General features: G+C 42.6%; 1 protein-coding gene across 8 annotated transcripts in view; it reads left to right on the top strand.

The window, feature by feature from the left end:
- LOC112304410 (transducin-like enhancer protein 4) overlaps positions 1 to 17,542 on the top strand; it is a 142,174-nt gene that overhangs the window by 119,327 nt on the left and 5,305 nt on the right. For all 8 annotated transcript variants that reach the window (XM_053923590.1, XM_053923589.1, XM_053923588.1 and 5 more), the window contains 8 exons: positions 2,449 to 2,568; positions 3,562 to 3,615; positions 4,096 to 4,248; positions 5,457 to 5,589; positions 5,940 to 6,133; positions 6,603 to 6,679; positions 15,413 to 15,662; positions 16,780 to 17,027. In XM_053923590.1, coding sequence (XP_053779565.1) covers positions 2,449 to 2,568; positions 3,562 to 3,615; positions 4,096 to 4,248; positions 5,457 to 5,589; positions 5,940 to 6,133; positions 6,603 to 6,679; positions 15,413 to 15,662; positions 16,780 to 17,027 — 1,229 coding nt within the window. The remainder of the gene's footprint in view (positions 1 to 2,448; positions 2,569 to 3,561; positions 3,616 to 4,095; positions 4,249 to 5,456; positions 5,590 to 5,939; positions 6,134 to 6,602; positions 6,680 to 15,412; positions 15,663 to 16,779; positions 17,028 to 17,542) is intronic.

Genomic DNA, 17,542 nt, shown 5'->3' with positions numbered 1-17,542 from the left:
TTTCAAAAGGAAGGTACTGAGGAAACAGGCATTCTCATGAGCCAGGAAAAAAGGCTACAGATGCAATATAAAACACAGAGCACTGGGCTGCGGCAGCAAACTCCTAGTGCTGAGACAAGGCCAGGACCCTGGGTCGGGGCCTGAAGTGAAGGGCCTGAGAAAATAGCCCTACTCAGAAATCTGGATGGTGGGAAACCATTCTTTTTTTTTTTTTTTTTTTTTAGGGATTGATTTGTTGAATATCAGTTTAGGAAATACAAATCCCAGAAATGTGGAGGATAGAGCGGAGAGGGCAGAAACTAGATAATGGGGCTCCGGCACTAAATATGGCAGCTCAGATGTTTGTGTGCATGATTTCAGTGGAGTAATGATCACGAAAGCCTGATTGCACTGGCTCATGGTGCGCAAGCAAGCAAAGCGGAAGCATTGAACCAAGTCTTACGACTTGGGAACGAGGAATGGAACGCGGTAGAGATATGAAAATCAAGAAGCAGTCCGGGTTTTTTTAATTGAAATTATTGAGTAAAGAAAGGAATTTCTTGGCTTCTAATGTTGTTTCAGTCTTCAGCCTTACTAAATAATGCCTGCCACCTTTTCTGCCACTAAGGTTAAGGGTGGATGCTTGAGTAGGGTTAGTTGCAGGGTTTGGTGCATACATCTAGAATATTCATATAAAACCTTGAAGGGACGAGTACAAGAAGGAAGGGTTTAGGAATATCCAGCCTCTGTCAGTGGGAATGTACTCACTGGTCATTCTCATCTTTATCCTCCTCCAAACTTTGACCCTGCCTCCCTGCCTCTGGAGTTCATGGCAGAGTTGCCACACTACAGCTGACCACTAGGGGGTGATTTCTTGGTCACTATACTGACCCAGGTGTGGAAAAAGTTTACTGGTTATCCTTTATCAACAATGTGCTTTGAAAGTTTAGCCACAAGAGAATATAGCATTATGGTGTAATGGAAGTAAAACAGAATATAACAGAATATAGAGCTCAAAGTTCTGGCTGTTACACTGCTTCCCACAGTTAATTAAAGGGCCCTTGGACATTTTGTGTGTCTTTAGAAATATAAATTATTACTAACAGACTTACAAAGGAAAAAAGGACAAGGAGTTAATTTTGTAAAAGACCTTTACTGAGTAGTTTTCTGAATTGATTTGGATGACTGACTGGCAAGGATACTCTGTGGTGATTCTTTGTTCTTCCTCGAACTTTTTTTTCTTATTTCCAAAATTCTTTGCCTTCCAAGATCAGCCCTTTTCTTCCCCAGGCTGGGCTAATTTAGCACTTGGAGGTTTATCCTGGGCCCTGCTGAGGAACTTGGCTCCTCAGGCCTTTACAATCCACCCTGAGCCCTACACTCAGCCTTGCTGACCTTTGTATAGAGTGTCTGTTTGGTCTTTCCTGAACGGAGTCACTAACCTGTTCCTAAGGTTAGTCTCACTTTTCGTCAATGCTTTCTTCACTTCATCTGTAGTTTGAAGTTCTCATAGCATCTAAATGCACCTGGTCACAGTCTGACTTAATGGCAGACAGACTTATTCTCTGCTTTAGATCTTGTCACCGGTGTTTGTTTTCTGTGTGTGGAGGTCCTCAGGTTGAGAGCTCTTTGGAAGAGCAGAGATGACACATGTGGCTTGAGCTCATACAGATCACTACCAACTGTGATCCCAAGAGGTAGGGACCACCTTTCTCCATTCCCTGAGCCTAATGGGATTCCTGGGTATCCAGAGATAAAAAGGAACAGGAATCATAAAAGAATAAAGTGCATTTTTGCAGCTGTTTTCTTGTTTTGTTTTGTTTTATTCTGTCACTCTGCATCTCCAGGCCCTTAAGGTGCAGGGGGCAAAGCAAAACTCCATAAATACGACCATAGTATACACGATCATCACTTTGGGGTGCTTAAATTCCTCAAGAGTACCTCTCCTTTTTTTCCAGTGAAGAACTACTAATTATCTCTCAAGCTGGACTCTAAATTATTCAGTTTCTCTGTAGAGGCTTAAAATACTGGCTTCCCATTAACCAGCCAACATCAAAGAAAGATGCCTGCCTTTTCTTCCTTCCTTTTTCTCTCGTATCTGCTTTCTTTCTCAATTCTCTAAAGCTATTTCAGCAGTATAATATAAACATCTTTGTTTGACCAACCCCATTCTGTGTTTTGAGTTTACACTATTCCCTGCCTGCCTTTTTATTTCTCTGCTGCCCATCTCATCTCTGCTTTTTTGTCTTGTTCTTTCCTTTTTTCCTGTTCCTTTTCTCTTTCTTTTTCTCCTTGTTACTCTCTCTATACCTCTGTTTTCTTCTTCCTTTCACCTCCTCTCCTGTCTCCTTAACAGCTTTGCAAGTGTACACTAATGGACAAAAAGGAGATAAAGTCTCAAATGATTTAAAAAATCACATTGTTAAATGGCTGACCATTTCTCAACCCCGCTTCTTTTTCTACTTTCAGAGCTCTTCTGTATCCCCGTCAGCCAGTTTCCGAGGTGCTGAGAAGCACAGAAACTCCACAGACTATTCCTCTGACAGCAAAAAGCAGAAAACTGAAGAAAAGGAAATTGCAGCTCGTTATGTAGGTTCATTCACCTTTGCTTTGGGGAGGCCTGTTTACCCTGCTTTTTATTAGCGTCCCTTTTACCCTTTGACTGTTATCAGCCAAAACTAGAATACAGGATAACAACATCCTAAGAGGAAAAAAAATATTATTGCAGTCTTAGCTTTGTCTTAATTGTCTAGCCCGAATTGCACACTCGTATGTGAGGGAGAACAGAGTGCTTTATCTGGCAACTAATGGAAGACTTGTGTGTTCCTTGTTATTATTTCTATAGATGTGTTTGTTTCCCACCATATATTTCAAGGTGGCTAAATTTTTTGTGGTCAGCTAGAAACGTTAAGGAAAGATGTAAAATCATAGAAAGCCTGTTAAAATGTTTAGCTGTGCTGAGGAATATATAAAGCCTGTGGAGTGTGACTTACAAAGACATCAGGATGTCCCTGGCCTGGACTGACATCCAGTTTCTTCAATGACTGGTCCTCTGGGTCACATAGTAAAGGGAGCAAGCTGGATGGCGCTGGAATGGAGGCAAGCAGGCCCCGCTCTGCTTCCTGTGCTGGTGCCTAGCAAGACTGCAGACCTCGCTGGGGAAAAGGCTGAAAACTAGGATTTCCATGTGAAAACTCCCATTTTTTAAATTGTGGCTACTTACCCAGTTTTTAAAAAACACTGAAAACAAATGACACCTATGTACAGGCAGGTTCAGTGTGGATGTGCCAGTTTTCTGCTCATGCTCTGGAGGAGCAAGGAAGCCACATGAGCTTGAGTTTCTTAAACTGTAAAGTGGAATCATTACATCACCTACCTCACAACTTTCAGCTGAGGCCTAAAGAACATAGTACATTGTAGAATGTTTAGCACTCTTTCATGCATTCATTTTTATAAGGCATGATCAATTAGTCTGGACTTATCTCGGGTAAGTCTGGTGGCTTCCTCCTCCTCCTCTTTTTTTTTTTTTTTTTTTTTCCCACTGGGGGAGGAGGAGGTAATACTTGTCAATTGTCGATACAGGACAGCGATGGTGAGAAGAGTGATGACAACTTGGTGGTTGACGTTTCCAATGAGGTATGTTTACGGCTCACTTCCTATTCTTACCCAGCTCTAACAATGACCAGTGTCCTAACAATTAGCATCCACATGTTTTCTTAATTTCTAGTAGGACCCACTGTACATTTACCTGGAAAATTTATGTATTACTGATTGTATACGTTACTGATACTTTCATTACTGCGATTCTTTTTTATGATGTGCTAGTGTGTTTTACCGCCACCGTGAACGCACAGCAGACCTTTGTGGTTAGTTAGCTTGCAGATCTCATTGACAAGTGACTTGCAAATTTTTAGGGTTTTGATTTTTGTTTTAAATAAATACTATAAATTTGTAGTATTTTCTTTGACCTCAATACTGAATATTTTCTTCAGTGGTTTGGTGAGTCTGAAGATTATCTAAGCTTTTAAATACTTTCAGCTAGAAACGTCCACACCCAAGTACACCAGCATTGTGCATGTGCTATGCTGCATTAATACCGGAGATGTTCCTTTGTAGGACCCGTCCTCCCCTCGAGGGAGCCCAGCACATTCCCCGAGGGAGAATGGCCTGGACAAGACACGCCTGCTCAAGAAAGATGCCCCCATCAGCCCGGCCTCAATCGCTTCCTCCAGCAGTACTCCTTCCTCCAAATCCAAAGAACTCAGCCTTGTAAGTGGTTCGCCTTTCTTAGTGTTGCCTGTTTCAGGATGGTTGGGTTTGACTAATTTTTTAATTTTGTATTTTTTTACATTTTTCTATAGGACTTTTATTTCCAAACGTATGTATATGTTCAGCATTCAAGTTTAATCAACAAAAGTATTTTTGGAACAGATGGGTTTACTGACTTGTCAGTGATGGATGTTTGTTTTGTGAGTCTTGGTGCAAGGCTAGAGGCTAGAGGAGGGAGATGGGGAAATTGAGTGAAACGCATCGTAGTGAAGATGAAAAAGTATGCACTGGAGTTACAGAGATAGTTTTGTCACTTGTGGTTTATGGTAAATTTAGTTTTGGGCTTGGATGTGATTTTGTTGCTGGCTTTGTTTGAATTACCAAGCTGTATATGACTGCAATAATTTTCTCTTTCTATCTAAAAAGTAATCTGTCATTTATAAAAATGTACCTTGACTCACACCACAAATCACAAATTCAAAATGAAACTACTGGCAAGTCAGGGTAATCTCCCCATAACCCCTTCTTCTGTGGCTATGTAGTTAATTGCATTTTTGTGTGGTGTGTCTTTCTTTTTCCTCACCATACTTGCTTGTGATATAACATTGACAACAAAAAAAGACAATTTGGGATTTAAATAACTGAATTCACAGCCGAAGGAAAGAAAATTTGTCAGATTTTCTGCAGACTGGGGGGCGCTTACAGAGAGCTAGTTTACATTTTTCTCTGTTCTCTCTTGACCTTTTGGCCTTTTGTAGTGGCAGCTCCTCTGCGCTGATCTGTGTGGTGGTTCAGGCTTGGGTCTTGTCTAATGGGAGCTGTGAACCAGTCCCTTGTGACTTAACAGTCCACCAGCAGCCCAACTCAAACCACTCGATGTCAAATCAAAGCCACCAGCAAGTGGTGGGCGTAGTCAGAGCATGTGATTTGTCTGCCTCCATCTGACCCTGACCAGTTTCCTGGAAATGGTCTATTCCACCCTTAATTCAGCTTCAGTATATGTTCTCTTGAACATTGGTTTTATGGTTTCAGGGAACCCTTATTTTAACCCTTTTTAATTAATGAAAATAAAGACCCAAGCTAAAGAACCTTTTTCATTTTTTTCCTTTCCTTCTTCTTTACATTTTAAAATGTAAAACATCATTGTTTTTAAACATTATTAAAGCTGTGTTCTCATTGCGAGTGTATCTTGTTGCATCTCTTGTTAGAATGAAAAATCTACTACTCCTGTTTCAAAGTCCAATACCCCTACTCCACGAACCGATGCACCCACCCCAGGCAGTAATTCCACTCCTGGACTGAGGCCTGTACCTGGAAAACCTCCAGGCGTTGACCCCTTGGGTTAGTAAGAAAAAAGTTTTTCTATATATTTGTAAGTTGCTTGTTTTTAAAAGAAATTAAAGAGTGCAGTTTCATTGAGAGTGTTAATAACCAGCATTGCATGGCTGTTTGACAAAGTTATTTAACCCAAACCAAGCACCTGGCACCTACTGTGTCTGGCACATAGTAGGTGTTCAGTAAAATAAGGTGAATGAATGAACCATGAAGGCTTGAATGACATTTGTGAACATTAAAATAAGTTTATTTGATCCATCAATCCTATTTTTTTAATGCATATAAGAATGTCTAACTTCATTATTGTTTCCTGTGGTTTTCGTTTTTCTCTTTTTTCCTTCCATTTTGGTCTGTAGCCTCAAGCCTAAGGACACCAATGGCAGTTCCTTGTCCATACCCAACTCCATTTGGGATCGTGCCCCACGCTGGGATGAATGGGGAGCTGACCAGCCCTGGAGCTGCCTACGCGGGGCTGCACAACATCTCCCCGCAGATGAGCGCGGCTGCTGCTGCCGCCGCCGCCGCCGCTGCCTACGGGAGATCACCAGTGGTACGTTTGTGGCTTCTTACAAAATAAACTGAATTTCAGAGTACAGAGGATTGTCTGTGGTTTAATATTAATGTAGTTTGTGTAATTTGAGTTATTTATAGTTATATTATAAATTAAACTATATGCGATTACATCCTTTTTCTTTTGTAAGGTGACAGTATTTTTTAACTTTATATATAATTTAAAAATTTTAAAGCTACAAAAGTACAGTAAGTAATAACTTAATGAATGCTTCATTTCCATTATGAGCATGAATAATTATTAGTATATTTTTTATGGATGTTCTACTCCCAATTATGTTACCATGAAGTCATACATCCTATCATTTCATCAATAAATAAATACCTCTGTATATGTTTCTAAAATCTAATATGTTTCTAATATGTTTTTTAAGAATATGTTCTCTCAGGTTTTAGATGGAATGAGTAAAGGTATCTCTATTTATTGTTTTGCTTATGAAAAATTTTAGGTTGGATTTGATCCACACCATCACATGCGCGTGCCAGCCATTCCCCCAAACCTGACAGGCATTCCAGGAGGAAAACCGTGAGTACTCTCTGCCCCCGCCCGCCATGGGGCTGGCCCTTCAGACTCTGAGCACTTCTGGACAGTGTGGAGAGTTCCCCTGGCTTGTTTTCTTTTTTTTTTTTTCTTGCAAAGTATTTTCCATTTTCTCTTAACATAAGGAAAGAGGTAATGAGGTGGGGTTTTGTGTTTTCAATTTAAAATCTTGAGCTGCTAATACGGAATTGCAAATTGCTGAGGCATTTCCATCAGTCAGGTTTTCTCTTCATCTCTTACTGTTTTCAAGGCAATTCTTTTGTTGCCTTGAAAAAAAAAGAGTCCTACATGCAAATCGGGATGCTCAAAACGTTAGCATGTTGGAAAAAGACATACCTAACTTCAAAGGCTGAAAAGAAGTGTGGTTTTGTGCTCAGTTGTGTTTCCAGAGGAGGTGGCTTGCTCCGTTGTCAGTTGGCTTCTTGTCTTGGTCTTGGGAGCTGGGAGTCCTTGTATTCATAGCCCCCTTGAGTCTTGAATGAAAACTCACGCATATCATTGTTCCAGCCTCTTGTACATTCTCCTCTTGCCACATCTCATTCCTCATCCTTCATTTCAACCCAGGGTACCTTTCAATTGGCTTCATCATCCCAGATACAAAGAATTTACTATAAAATAACACTGGCTTTTCCTTTAAAATCCCAGCTTGCTTTTTTTTCTCCTCTCTTTTGGAAAGCATCCCCACAGATCCCCCCTGCCTTATTACTCACATGTGTTGTATTCCCATTGCTCTTTCCATTGGCACCCTGACACTATACATGCCATATAGCATGCTGCTTCCCCAGTTTCTCGTGCTTTCTCACCTGCCCTCTGCTTCCCAGACTTGGCCCTCAGGAGCAGCTGAGTCTCCTTCTCAGAGGCTTCCCTACTGGATTGCCTACCTTGGGGCATTTGCTGTTTCTGGTCCTTCCTGCATACTTCAGGTCTACTGTGGCCTCCTCTCTCACTTCAGGTCTCTGCTAAGATGTCACTTAGGAGCCTTCTGCCCTGGTAACACTATCTAAAATAGCATCCTTCTTTCCATTTTTCCCCATCATCGTTCTTTTCTGTTCCTTGCCTTTTTTATACCTGTCCACAGCCATTATGTGCCTCTCCCTGCTTGAATATAAGTTCCATAATAGCAGAGCAGCAGAAATCTTTTCTGTGCAGTTACAGAAGTAGCTCTAGTGCCTAGAATGGTACCTGGATCATGGTTGTTTATCACAATTTATACCTATTGGATGGATGAATGAGTGAAAATACATGCCAATCTTTCCTTTCCCTGACCTCCCGTTGCTTATTTATTCATTAGCCATACACTCAGGAACTTGTCAGCTTTTTGTTTCCTATGTGTCCTCTTTTTTTCCCCTAAGTTTCCTGCCCTTCAGTGTTAATCATTCCTGACCTTGACCCTTTCTTCACTTTCCACCAGCTACATCAAACTCTTGGTTCTTCCTTGTGTAACTTACTGCTTTACATACAGACTCTACCCTAACTTTTCTGGTGGATCACACACATGCTGGCCCCATAGTCAAGTTGCCTAGTAAATATTTGACTGACTAATAAGGGAGGCAAGGCAGATTCAACTTAAAGTTCCTTGAGAATTGAGGGTATAATCAATTATCATAGAATTCTGTGTACTTATGTGTGTTCTTGAAATAGTTGTTCACTGACTGACCGGTCTTGTTGACCAAGAACTCTGCTGTGTTTGGAGGTGCAAGTTTGGTCTGTTGCATGCAGTGACCTAAATAACAAGGTCAAAGGACTAATGAAATAACTCAAATGAAGTTCCCATAGAAGTTCCATGTGAAGCTGTGGGAATGGGGTGTTCCCTTCAGGAAGAGTCATTGTCCTGTGTTGAGGTACTGAAGTCACACCCCTTACGCAGTGGTTGCACGCACAGCTATAGTATAACCACCAGAGCAAATGAGGTGGTGCTTTTTGTCTCAGCTGCTGCCCAGAGGCCACAAGAGGTGAAACTGTGTTAGGTGTATTTCCGGAAGCAATGACATCCTTGCTTTGGAGGGTTTGAGGCAGTTGAACCACAATAGAATCATAGCTGGTCTGATTCAGATGGTACTTCTGAACCTTTAGCTGGGCCTCCCTTCCTTCCCCCAGTCTTGATGCTCAGCATTATAAAAATTTTGAATTCCTTTTGGAAGGGTTGATGGGGATAGAGGATGGTTGGGATTTTTTGTCCCTGGGAGTGATAGAGTCACAACTAATGCAATTGGCAAATGACACTAAGGACCCCAAAGAGAGTGGTGTGGTCCACAGAGTATGGGTTCTGGAGTGAGGCCCATCCAGGTTTCATTCTGACTCTGCCAGCTGACAACTAGAGAATGAGTTTATGCAGTTTCTTAACTTTGTGAGCTTCAGTTGGCTTATCTGTAAACCAGGCTGTCACTGCCCAACAGGGAGATCGTGAGGATGAAGTGAAACAATATGTTCCGTGTCTTGTACCGTGTTTGGTACAAGGTGGCTATTCAGTCAACTGCAGCATTACTTTCTGTCAGCTTTGCCCCAGGGCTCTATCAGTTTTCCGGCCTCTGATGCAATACAACATACTGTAGGGGGCAGAAACGGCTAAAGCAGAGTGGATTAAGTTAGACTCCACATTCCTGTTATTGGTGTGTCTTCATAAAAAGGGCATCAAGACATAAATTCACAGTCATTTATGCACATAGAGATAATATGATTTTATTATAGATCTTTGCAGAAGAAATGATTATAATGATTATATGACTCTTCAGGTTATAAGATACAGAACTATGAAACATTGTGTTGTGCATATTTCAACAAACAGACAAACAAACTTTTTTGTGCTGGAGCATAAGACATAATAAGTCACCTGCCTCCCTCACCACACACGTGCAGCAAGCTACTGTCTCCAGAAAGACTTAAAGGAACTGAGTGTCTCTGTCCTAATTACTTTTACAAAACGAATTGCTAGATATTATCAAAAATTATAATTTAGTGCATGTTTCAAACTAATGAATAAAATAGCATTTGTTTGGTAATTCACATTAGGTCCTTGTGTCTATTCTGGTAAATTAGCAAGGGGTCCACTCAGAATGTAATTGGAATGACAACATAGTTAAATTTCAACAGAAGCCAAAAAATGGACTCTCTTCCTTACCTCTACTTAAATACGGCTTCTATAAATAGTGTGAAAGTATTCGATTAGAACTGTGGTACTAATTGTACAATAGGCTATGGCATGTGAATTCAACCATAACAAGACCTCAGGTTATAGGTTTTAGGCTGCTCACAATTCAGGAATCTTTCCTTGGTCTTATATTTATTTGTTTTTATAGCAATGTTTTTCAAAATAGGAACACTGCTTGGCAAACGGTAAACCCTCAATTACTTGCTGACTGGCTTAACTACTAGTGGGTGCACACACTACTTACAGAACCTACTTTTCTATCATACTTTATAAAGTATGATCGCCAGACCTATAATTGTGCATTTAAGGTCTAGTTCAGTATTGGGACATTGGAAACCTGGAGAAGGTGTTACATAGTATGAAAAGGTGAGTGTAACGTTACAGAATTGGGCCTCTTAGGGAAGGTGAAGGAGGTGGACTGTGGGAAGAGAAGGACCTTCTTTAAGCTGGGTTCTCATCAAAAAGTGATGATCTAAATACAGTAACTGTGATGTGCATGTTTGAAAAAGAATGATTTGCAGATTCCTTGATTATTTGAAGTACAGTTCTGTCAGAAAGTCCAAACTAAGTTCAGTCCTACAGAATCCTATATCTGTTACTTCTAGTATGTTACCCTTCTTCTCCTTTCTAGCTCAGGACCCTCATTACATCTCATCGAGATCATTGAGATAATTATATCTTCTTCCTCCTACCATTGTACTTCTTGTTACCAAATTTATTCTATGAATGGCTTTGCCCCAGCAGTATCCCACCCCTTTTCCCTGCCCTCCCAAAATGTATATATAGCACCTAACCACTAAATCCTTATCAGTTGAATTTATTATAACATCAGTGCAATATGAGTAAGCTGAGAGAAATACAGAGTAAAGAGAATTCAGCAATAAAATGGGGCAGGGTAGGGAGGCGGGACAAGGGTTGGAGGTGTAGGGAGAAGAGGCAAGAGTTAAAGAGGAGGAGGGCTTTGTAGAACTTCATGAACATCTGTCATCCGTCATTATTAGTGTCATTCCAGCAGTGATTTCTCTCCCCCTGTAACTCTCTAAAGGCTTTACTCACAATCTCAGTCCCTGGAATTAATACCAGGGCAAAGGGTCTCTGCTAAATGATCTATCCAGTCACCTTTGAACTTCTCCTACTAGGGTTTTGTCCATGTTCAGTTCACCCTAAATTGGTTGATCCCCTCTGAAGTTCCCTCCAAGTTTATTTGAAATTTTTAAGTGTCTTTCATTAAATTCCGTTTGTGATGTTCTCAGGCTGGCATTCTAACACTTCCCTTTTATGTCATTATATTGATATCTATTCATATGTATACAAATATGTGATGTATTTTATCAGATTGTGCTTCGGCCAGCCCTTGCAGCCACTTACTATGGAGTCATTGTTGAATAAATGAATTCCTAGATTAAAACCAATCCAGAAATTACCCAGAAAATTTGACCTCATTTTTAAGCCCTTGTTCTCTGCTATTCCCCTTCCTCCCTACTTCCCATCCCTGGAATCGTTTTTCCATCTTCCTTCCTCCCAGTGAAATCCTTCCATTCAGTAAAATCCATCTCTAGTACCATGTCTCTCACGAAACATAAGCCCTTAGCTTTCTTTGTTGAACCACCACAGAACTTCCTACTTTGCACCTTCCACCCAGTATTATAGTCACTTCTGTACTTTTCTCAGAATTCCTAGATGGCAAGCTGTTTGTGGGCAAGGCCAGTCCCTCACCTGACTCCATGTTCTCAGCATGACACAATCAGAGTGTGTGGCCGGGAAGTGTGCTAATTGGATAGAAAAAAAAAACACTTCTTCAAGCTTGAGTAACTCTAATTTTAAGAAAGTTTGGCTTTTATTACTCATTCCAGTACTTACTGTATGTGTACATCAAAGAGTTTGTTGAAATCTGATAAACAGTATGTACTAGAGCTCTATCTTTTCCAGTATGTACTCAGCTCATATGCCACATTATAACCCAAATGCAAGCAGGCTCTTGAAATTCTTAGGAAGGGAGCTCCAGGAACATAGTAGGTGTTCACCAAGTGGTCGTGGTTGAACTGAAGAATTCTCCTATTAAAAACCTCAAAAGAAATTGTGTGTCTGGTTTCTTAACTATTTAAACTCTCAAGGCTCTTTAAAAACCATGTAGTGATTCTAGAGAGGAGAGAAGGGAGGTGTCTTTTCAAGTAAATTATCATTAAGAATGTACAACACCATCTAAACTGGGAATAACCTTTCTTTCGCCTCCCTTAAGATTTACTCTTCCTGACCTCTTAATTGCTAAATCAATTAGCCTTTTTCTCAGTCATAATCCATCAGAATCTCAGCCTTTCTCCACAAGCATCACCACCTTCCCCTCCTTGCCTGAGCTGACACCTGGCTGTCTCCAGAGGGGACTCCTCCACTGCAGCCCTCTTAAGGGGTGCTCTTTCAATGTTGGTTTCACACCTGCAGTCCTCAGGGCCATGGTGGGGTGATAAAGGCTGTGTTGTCGTCGTCATCATCGTCTCTCCCCCCACAAAACTCCTCCCTGCTTCTCCACTCTCTTCTAAAACCAAACTCTTCTACCTGTTTATGAAAATCCTATGCCTTTCAGGCTTGTGCCATTGGACTGCTTTTCCGTACTGTTGGGGGCATTCCCGCTCTTTATTAAGGACCTGGCCTGGCTTGGGGTTTTCCTCCCAGAAGAGTGCACCACCAACCTGGGTGACTGGCGTTCACAAGGTCAGTCCCCCAGTAACTGCGCCATATCACCTCTAGTGACCTTCTGCCCTTCTCAAGTTCCCTTACCTATTCACAGACTCACAAAGAACACCTTGTCATCACCCCTCACTGTTCGAAATTCAAATGTCCCATCCAACATGGTCCCCTCTGCTTTCACACAGCCAGAGTAATTTTCTCGAATTGTGAATTTATTCCCAGCTTTCTCTCTGCCTCCCAATCCCTAGCCACCTGCTTCTCCCCTATATTACTGCACTAGCCCCCACTCCCACTAGTTTTCCTTCCTTTATTCTGCCACCTACAATCCATTCATCACCCAGCAACCAGAATTATCCTTTGAAACACTAACTAAATATGACACTGCCCTGCCCAGAAGTCTTCAGTGACTTTCCATTCTACTCAGGATAATACTTGCAGGTCTCATCACAACCTAGCAGAGCCCTTGTTAACATTGCCCCTGCCTCTCTTCACCTTGTCACTCTGCACTGAGCCTGGCCTTCCCCCTTGGTTCTGCTTCCAGGACTTGGTATTTGCTGTTCCTCTTCCTGGTGCACTCCGTCCCCTTTGGCATGTGCAAGGCCTCTGTCCGTCCTTCAAGTCTCAGCTCATACACCACTCCAGGCCTCTCTGGGCATCTTCAGTCTTTATATCTGAAGATGAAAGTGTGTGTGCACGTGTGTAAGAGAGATGGCATTAAACCACCACTGACGTTATTTACCTGCTTATGTGAGGTCTATTTTCCCATCTAGGAGGTAGGCTCTGGAGGATGGGAACTTTATCTGTCTTACCTTGATTCCCCAGCACCCGATAGAACTTGGCTCATATTAGTCATTTAATAAACGTTTTCTGACTAAATGATAAGCACTGTATCTCACTCTACTTTTCCATTTGCCATACCTTTGCTCCTAATGGCATCCTTGCCCATCCTCCTCAGTCTGTTGGATTCCCGGAGAGCCATGGCACAGGCACTGTTCACAGCACTAACAGCCTGACGTTTTTGTATTTATTTATGTGACCCCCTCACTGATGAATTTGCCCTTCCACCCGCTGGCTGCCCTCCTCCCCCCCAGGCTGTAACTTCAGGAGAATGGGGCATGTGGGTTTTTTCTTTCTGTTGCTCCCCCAGTCCTGTCAGCATGGGTGCCGGCACACTCGGGGAGCCAGGAAACACAGGTTGAGGGAGTGAGTCTCTTAGTAAGTTGTCATGTAATTAGCCATGTCCTCCCCCTTTCCCGTTTATCTTCTTCCCCTGATTACCTACTTCCTCTGTTGCTCTTGCTGGGGATTCCTTAAAAGTAAGCATGCTTTAGATTCTGCGTCTGTTCCACTCACACATACTCCACTCCAGGATCATTCTGCTCCTTAGCTTCAACTGTCACTTCTTTGGATGTCCAGAACTTGATCTTTCTACCCTCACTTCTCTCCTGCATCACAGTGCTCAACCTCTGGTCGAGTTGTTTGGGTTCCCCTAGGCCTTCAAAAGGGGAGGAAAACCAAACCCTTCCATGTACTACTGTCTACCTAGTCACCTGGGTCCCAAGCATTAGAGTCCTCCTCGGTACCTCTTGTGTCAGGTCACACATCCCTGTCTCTCCAGGTTCTGTGGATTTCACCAAAGAAATCAAATCATCTGTTGTCTTCCTACCTCCCACCCTTCTTCCCCTTAGCAAGGCTAACATACTGCCTTTCCTCTACAGCCCAGTTCTGAGTCTTGCTCTGCAGTCAACAGAGGAGGAGAAAGCCCTCCCCTCTCTGGCACCTACATCTCCTGTAGCCATGCGCGTGTTTTGTCCTTCATGGGGCCCCTCAGTGACGAGCTGAGTTTTGATGAATGTGACTGGCCTGTAGATTTTTGCATTAAGGACCCATAACCTTTGATTCAATTCCAAAACTCTGTAGTTTGCTCCAAGTTGCTGTTTTTTGTGTACCCACAAAAGCTTTCATTTGGTATGTCCTCGGTACATTTCTTCCATGAACAGAGCACATTCCAAAGCTCCACCCCAAAGCAGAATAACATCATTTCAAATGGGCGATTGCCCATGATACCCCCAAGACAGGCCCAGCTCCTGCCCACCCACCATGGATGTCTCCTGCCTCCAGATGCATCAGAACAGCCCCCTGTGTCGTCCCCTCCCTGACTTCGGTGCCCTAAGACTAGAGATGTCTGTTGAGGGAGCTGCTCTAACTTAAGTTGCAATTAGAACCAAATGCTTCACTGGGGATGGAGCTGCTGATAGGTGTTCACAGTGGGGCTTTGGGGCAGTCACACAGAATACTTTTTCAGATTCTAATTCCATATAGAATTATTAGAATTTGTTATTATCAAGTCTGATAAGAGTTTATTTCTTTTTTATTCCTTTTTGTGGCACATCTGCCATTTCACCATTTAGGCCTGGAGACTCCTTAAATCTTCGTAATTTTAGCTTATTGATCTCAAATTAGTAAGTCTTGATTGGTATGAAATGATCTATAGGCAAAAATCTCATCACAGGCTTCTGAATCATCCAAAGTAGATGACAGTGCCCTGAAGGGATAAGTACTGCATTGGGCATTGGCTGTCTTACTTTATTCTCTGTGAAGTGTGAGTAGCATTCTCTCCATTTTAAAGATTTTAAAGATTTAGAGAGGCTAAGTAATTACTGATAATAACACAGAGTGGCTAGTGAGGAGTTGGCCCGAGGTTTGATTATAGCTCTAGCTCTGTGACTCTGAAATTATGTTCTTCCCACCGTACTATGTAAGCTTGACTTGTTTGCAAATCGTAAGTCCCATTGAAAATATTCTATGCTTCATCTTATTACACTGATCAGGTAACATTGTTTACATTTCCTCCTTCCTATTTTTTCTCCTCTCTACTGCCTTAGAGCGTACTCCTTCCACGTAACGGCCGATGGGCAGATGCAGCCGGTCCCTTTCCCCCCCGACGCCCTTATTGGGCCAGGCATCCCCCGACACGCTCGCCAGATCAACACCCTGAACCACGGGGAGGTGGTGTGCGCGGTGACCATCAGCAACCCCACGAGACACGTGTACACGGGTGGGAAGGGCTGCGTCAAGGTCTGGGACATCAGCCACCCCGGCAATAAGAGCCCTGTCTCTCAGCTCGACTGTCTGGTGAGTGAACATGAGCGGACAGGGCTTAGGCCTTCATTCAGAAAATAGGATGGGATGCTAGAGACCAGGATGTATAAGCAACACACAGTATCTATCCCAAGTGGGTTTTGTTTTCAGTGTTTGTGGTCTTTCACGGAGAGATTGAGAGCGCCGCTAAGGAGGTATGTCATCTTTCAGTTCCTTAAGGCAGAATTAATGTCCAGTTCTGTCCAGTTTTTCATATGACACTGCACCAGGACAGCTGTCGTTCAGCCATCCCAGTGCCTGGGAACAGGCACAGCACTTGTTTTCCTATCTTGTAAAGGGATGTAGGGACAGTAGGAACCCATGTGGTTTCTGTGAGAGTACAGCTAAGTGCCGTGACCTGTCACATTGTGAGACAGGAGTAACTTCGGACTTCATGTGACAAACCCTTAGCTGTTTCATGAGTATTTATTTGTCCTTGAGGTTTTTTAGGAAATTTTAGTTTGATTTTCTTCCTTAGACCAGCAGTAGGATTTTTGCTACAGCACAGCGCTAGGTAAATTTAACATAATTAACATACAAAATTCCCATGGCCTCATGAACTGGAGGAAATTTTCTTTTCTGTTATTTAACACTTTTTAATCATGTCTTGCCTCCAACTAATGCTACATAATCAGTCAAACCCATGGTGCCTTTAGCCAGATGAAAGGAGGAGACTGTTAGGTGTGTTTAGCCCCTGACAGTTCGGGCAGCAGGAGCAGGACCTCCCCCCAGCCAGGTAGAGTGTACCAAGCCCCCAGGCGTGGCTTCTGCAGGACTGTGAGGGCTGCTGCGCCCCTGTGCGCATGCGCCTGTGTGTGCAAATGACCCAGGCAGCTGATTGATTTGGTGGTGGTGGTGGGAGTGGGTCTGTATTTTTGCATTTATATGCTAATTAAGATTAAACATCTCGGTACTAAATTTTGTAGATCAAGTTTAAGTACTTCCCTAATTTCATGTAATTTTCTAGCATTAATCTACTTTATCATTGTCGTAAGTAGAAATGGCTCATTAAAACCAGGAGGGAACACAATACTTTTATGAATTTCTGCTCTCATGTTAATGCTGTTTTCCTTTCCTCATGAGTAATCTCTTGATGGTTTTGTCTCTACAGAACAGGGATAACTACATCCGTTCGTGCCGATTGCTGCCTGATGGTCGCACCCTAATTGTAGGAGGGGAAGCCAGCACTCTGTCCATTTGGGACCTGGCCGCTCCAACCCCACGCATCAAGGCAGAGCTGACGTCCTCGGCCCCCGCCTGCTACGCCCTGGCCATCAGCCCCGACTCCAAGGTCTGCTTCTCCTGCTGCAGTGACGGCAACATCGCCGTGTGGGACCTGCACAACCAGACGCTGGTGAGGTGAGTCAGTGGGACTCCTCCCCAGACCGTGAGCAGGAGCTGGTTGTACCACATTGTGCCCGAGATCTGTACGCGTGTCTGTCTGTCTGAAAAATGAAATAGAGTTGCCTTACTGAAAAGTGTTAAGAATAGGCCCATTTTAAGATGCTGAAAACAAATGATCAGTATAAAATCTTGTTTGCTGCATTATTTGAACTTTATCAAATGAGGAGGTTTGCTTTCTTCTTTTCCTTTTTTTTTTTTTTTTTTCTTTTTGACATTATACTAAGCAGTATCAATTCAGGTTTAAAAAAAATGTCACTTTTACATAATTACCGTACATAAGGTTCCCATGACCTCATGAGCTCGTTAAACACCTGTAATTTGCCATCTGTGCTTGCTAGCAAACCAGCATTGCCAATAGCCCCTCACTGAGAAGATTCACAGTGCATGGTGCTGTTCTCAGTGCCATGTGTATCTGACCTGTTCGTTTCTTCAACAAATGGTTATTGAGCACCTGCCATGGGCCCATGCAT

This window comes from Desmodus rotundus, chromosome 1 (assembly GCF_022682495.2).
Source record: "Desmodus rotundus isolate HL8 chromosome 1, HLdesRot8A.1, whole genome shotgun sequence".
In the NCBI taxonomy this organism is placed as follows: Eukaryota; Metazoa; Chordata; class Mammalia; order Chiroptera; family Phyllostomidae; genus Desmodus; species Desmodus rotundus.
Note: the sequence above shows the minus strand (reverse complement) of the source record. Positions and strands in the feature narration are given on the sequence as shown.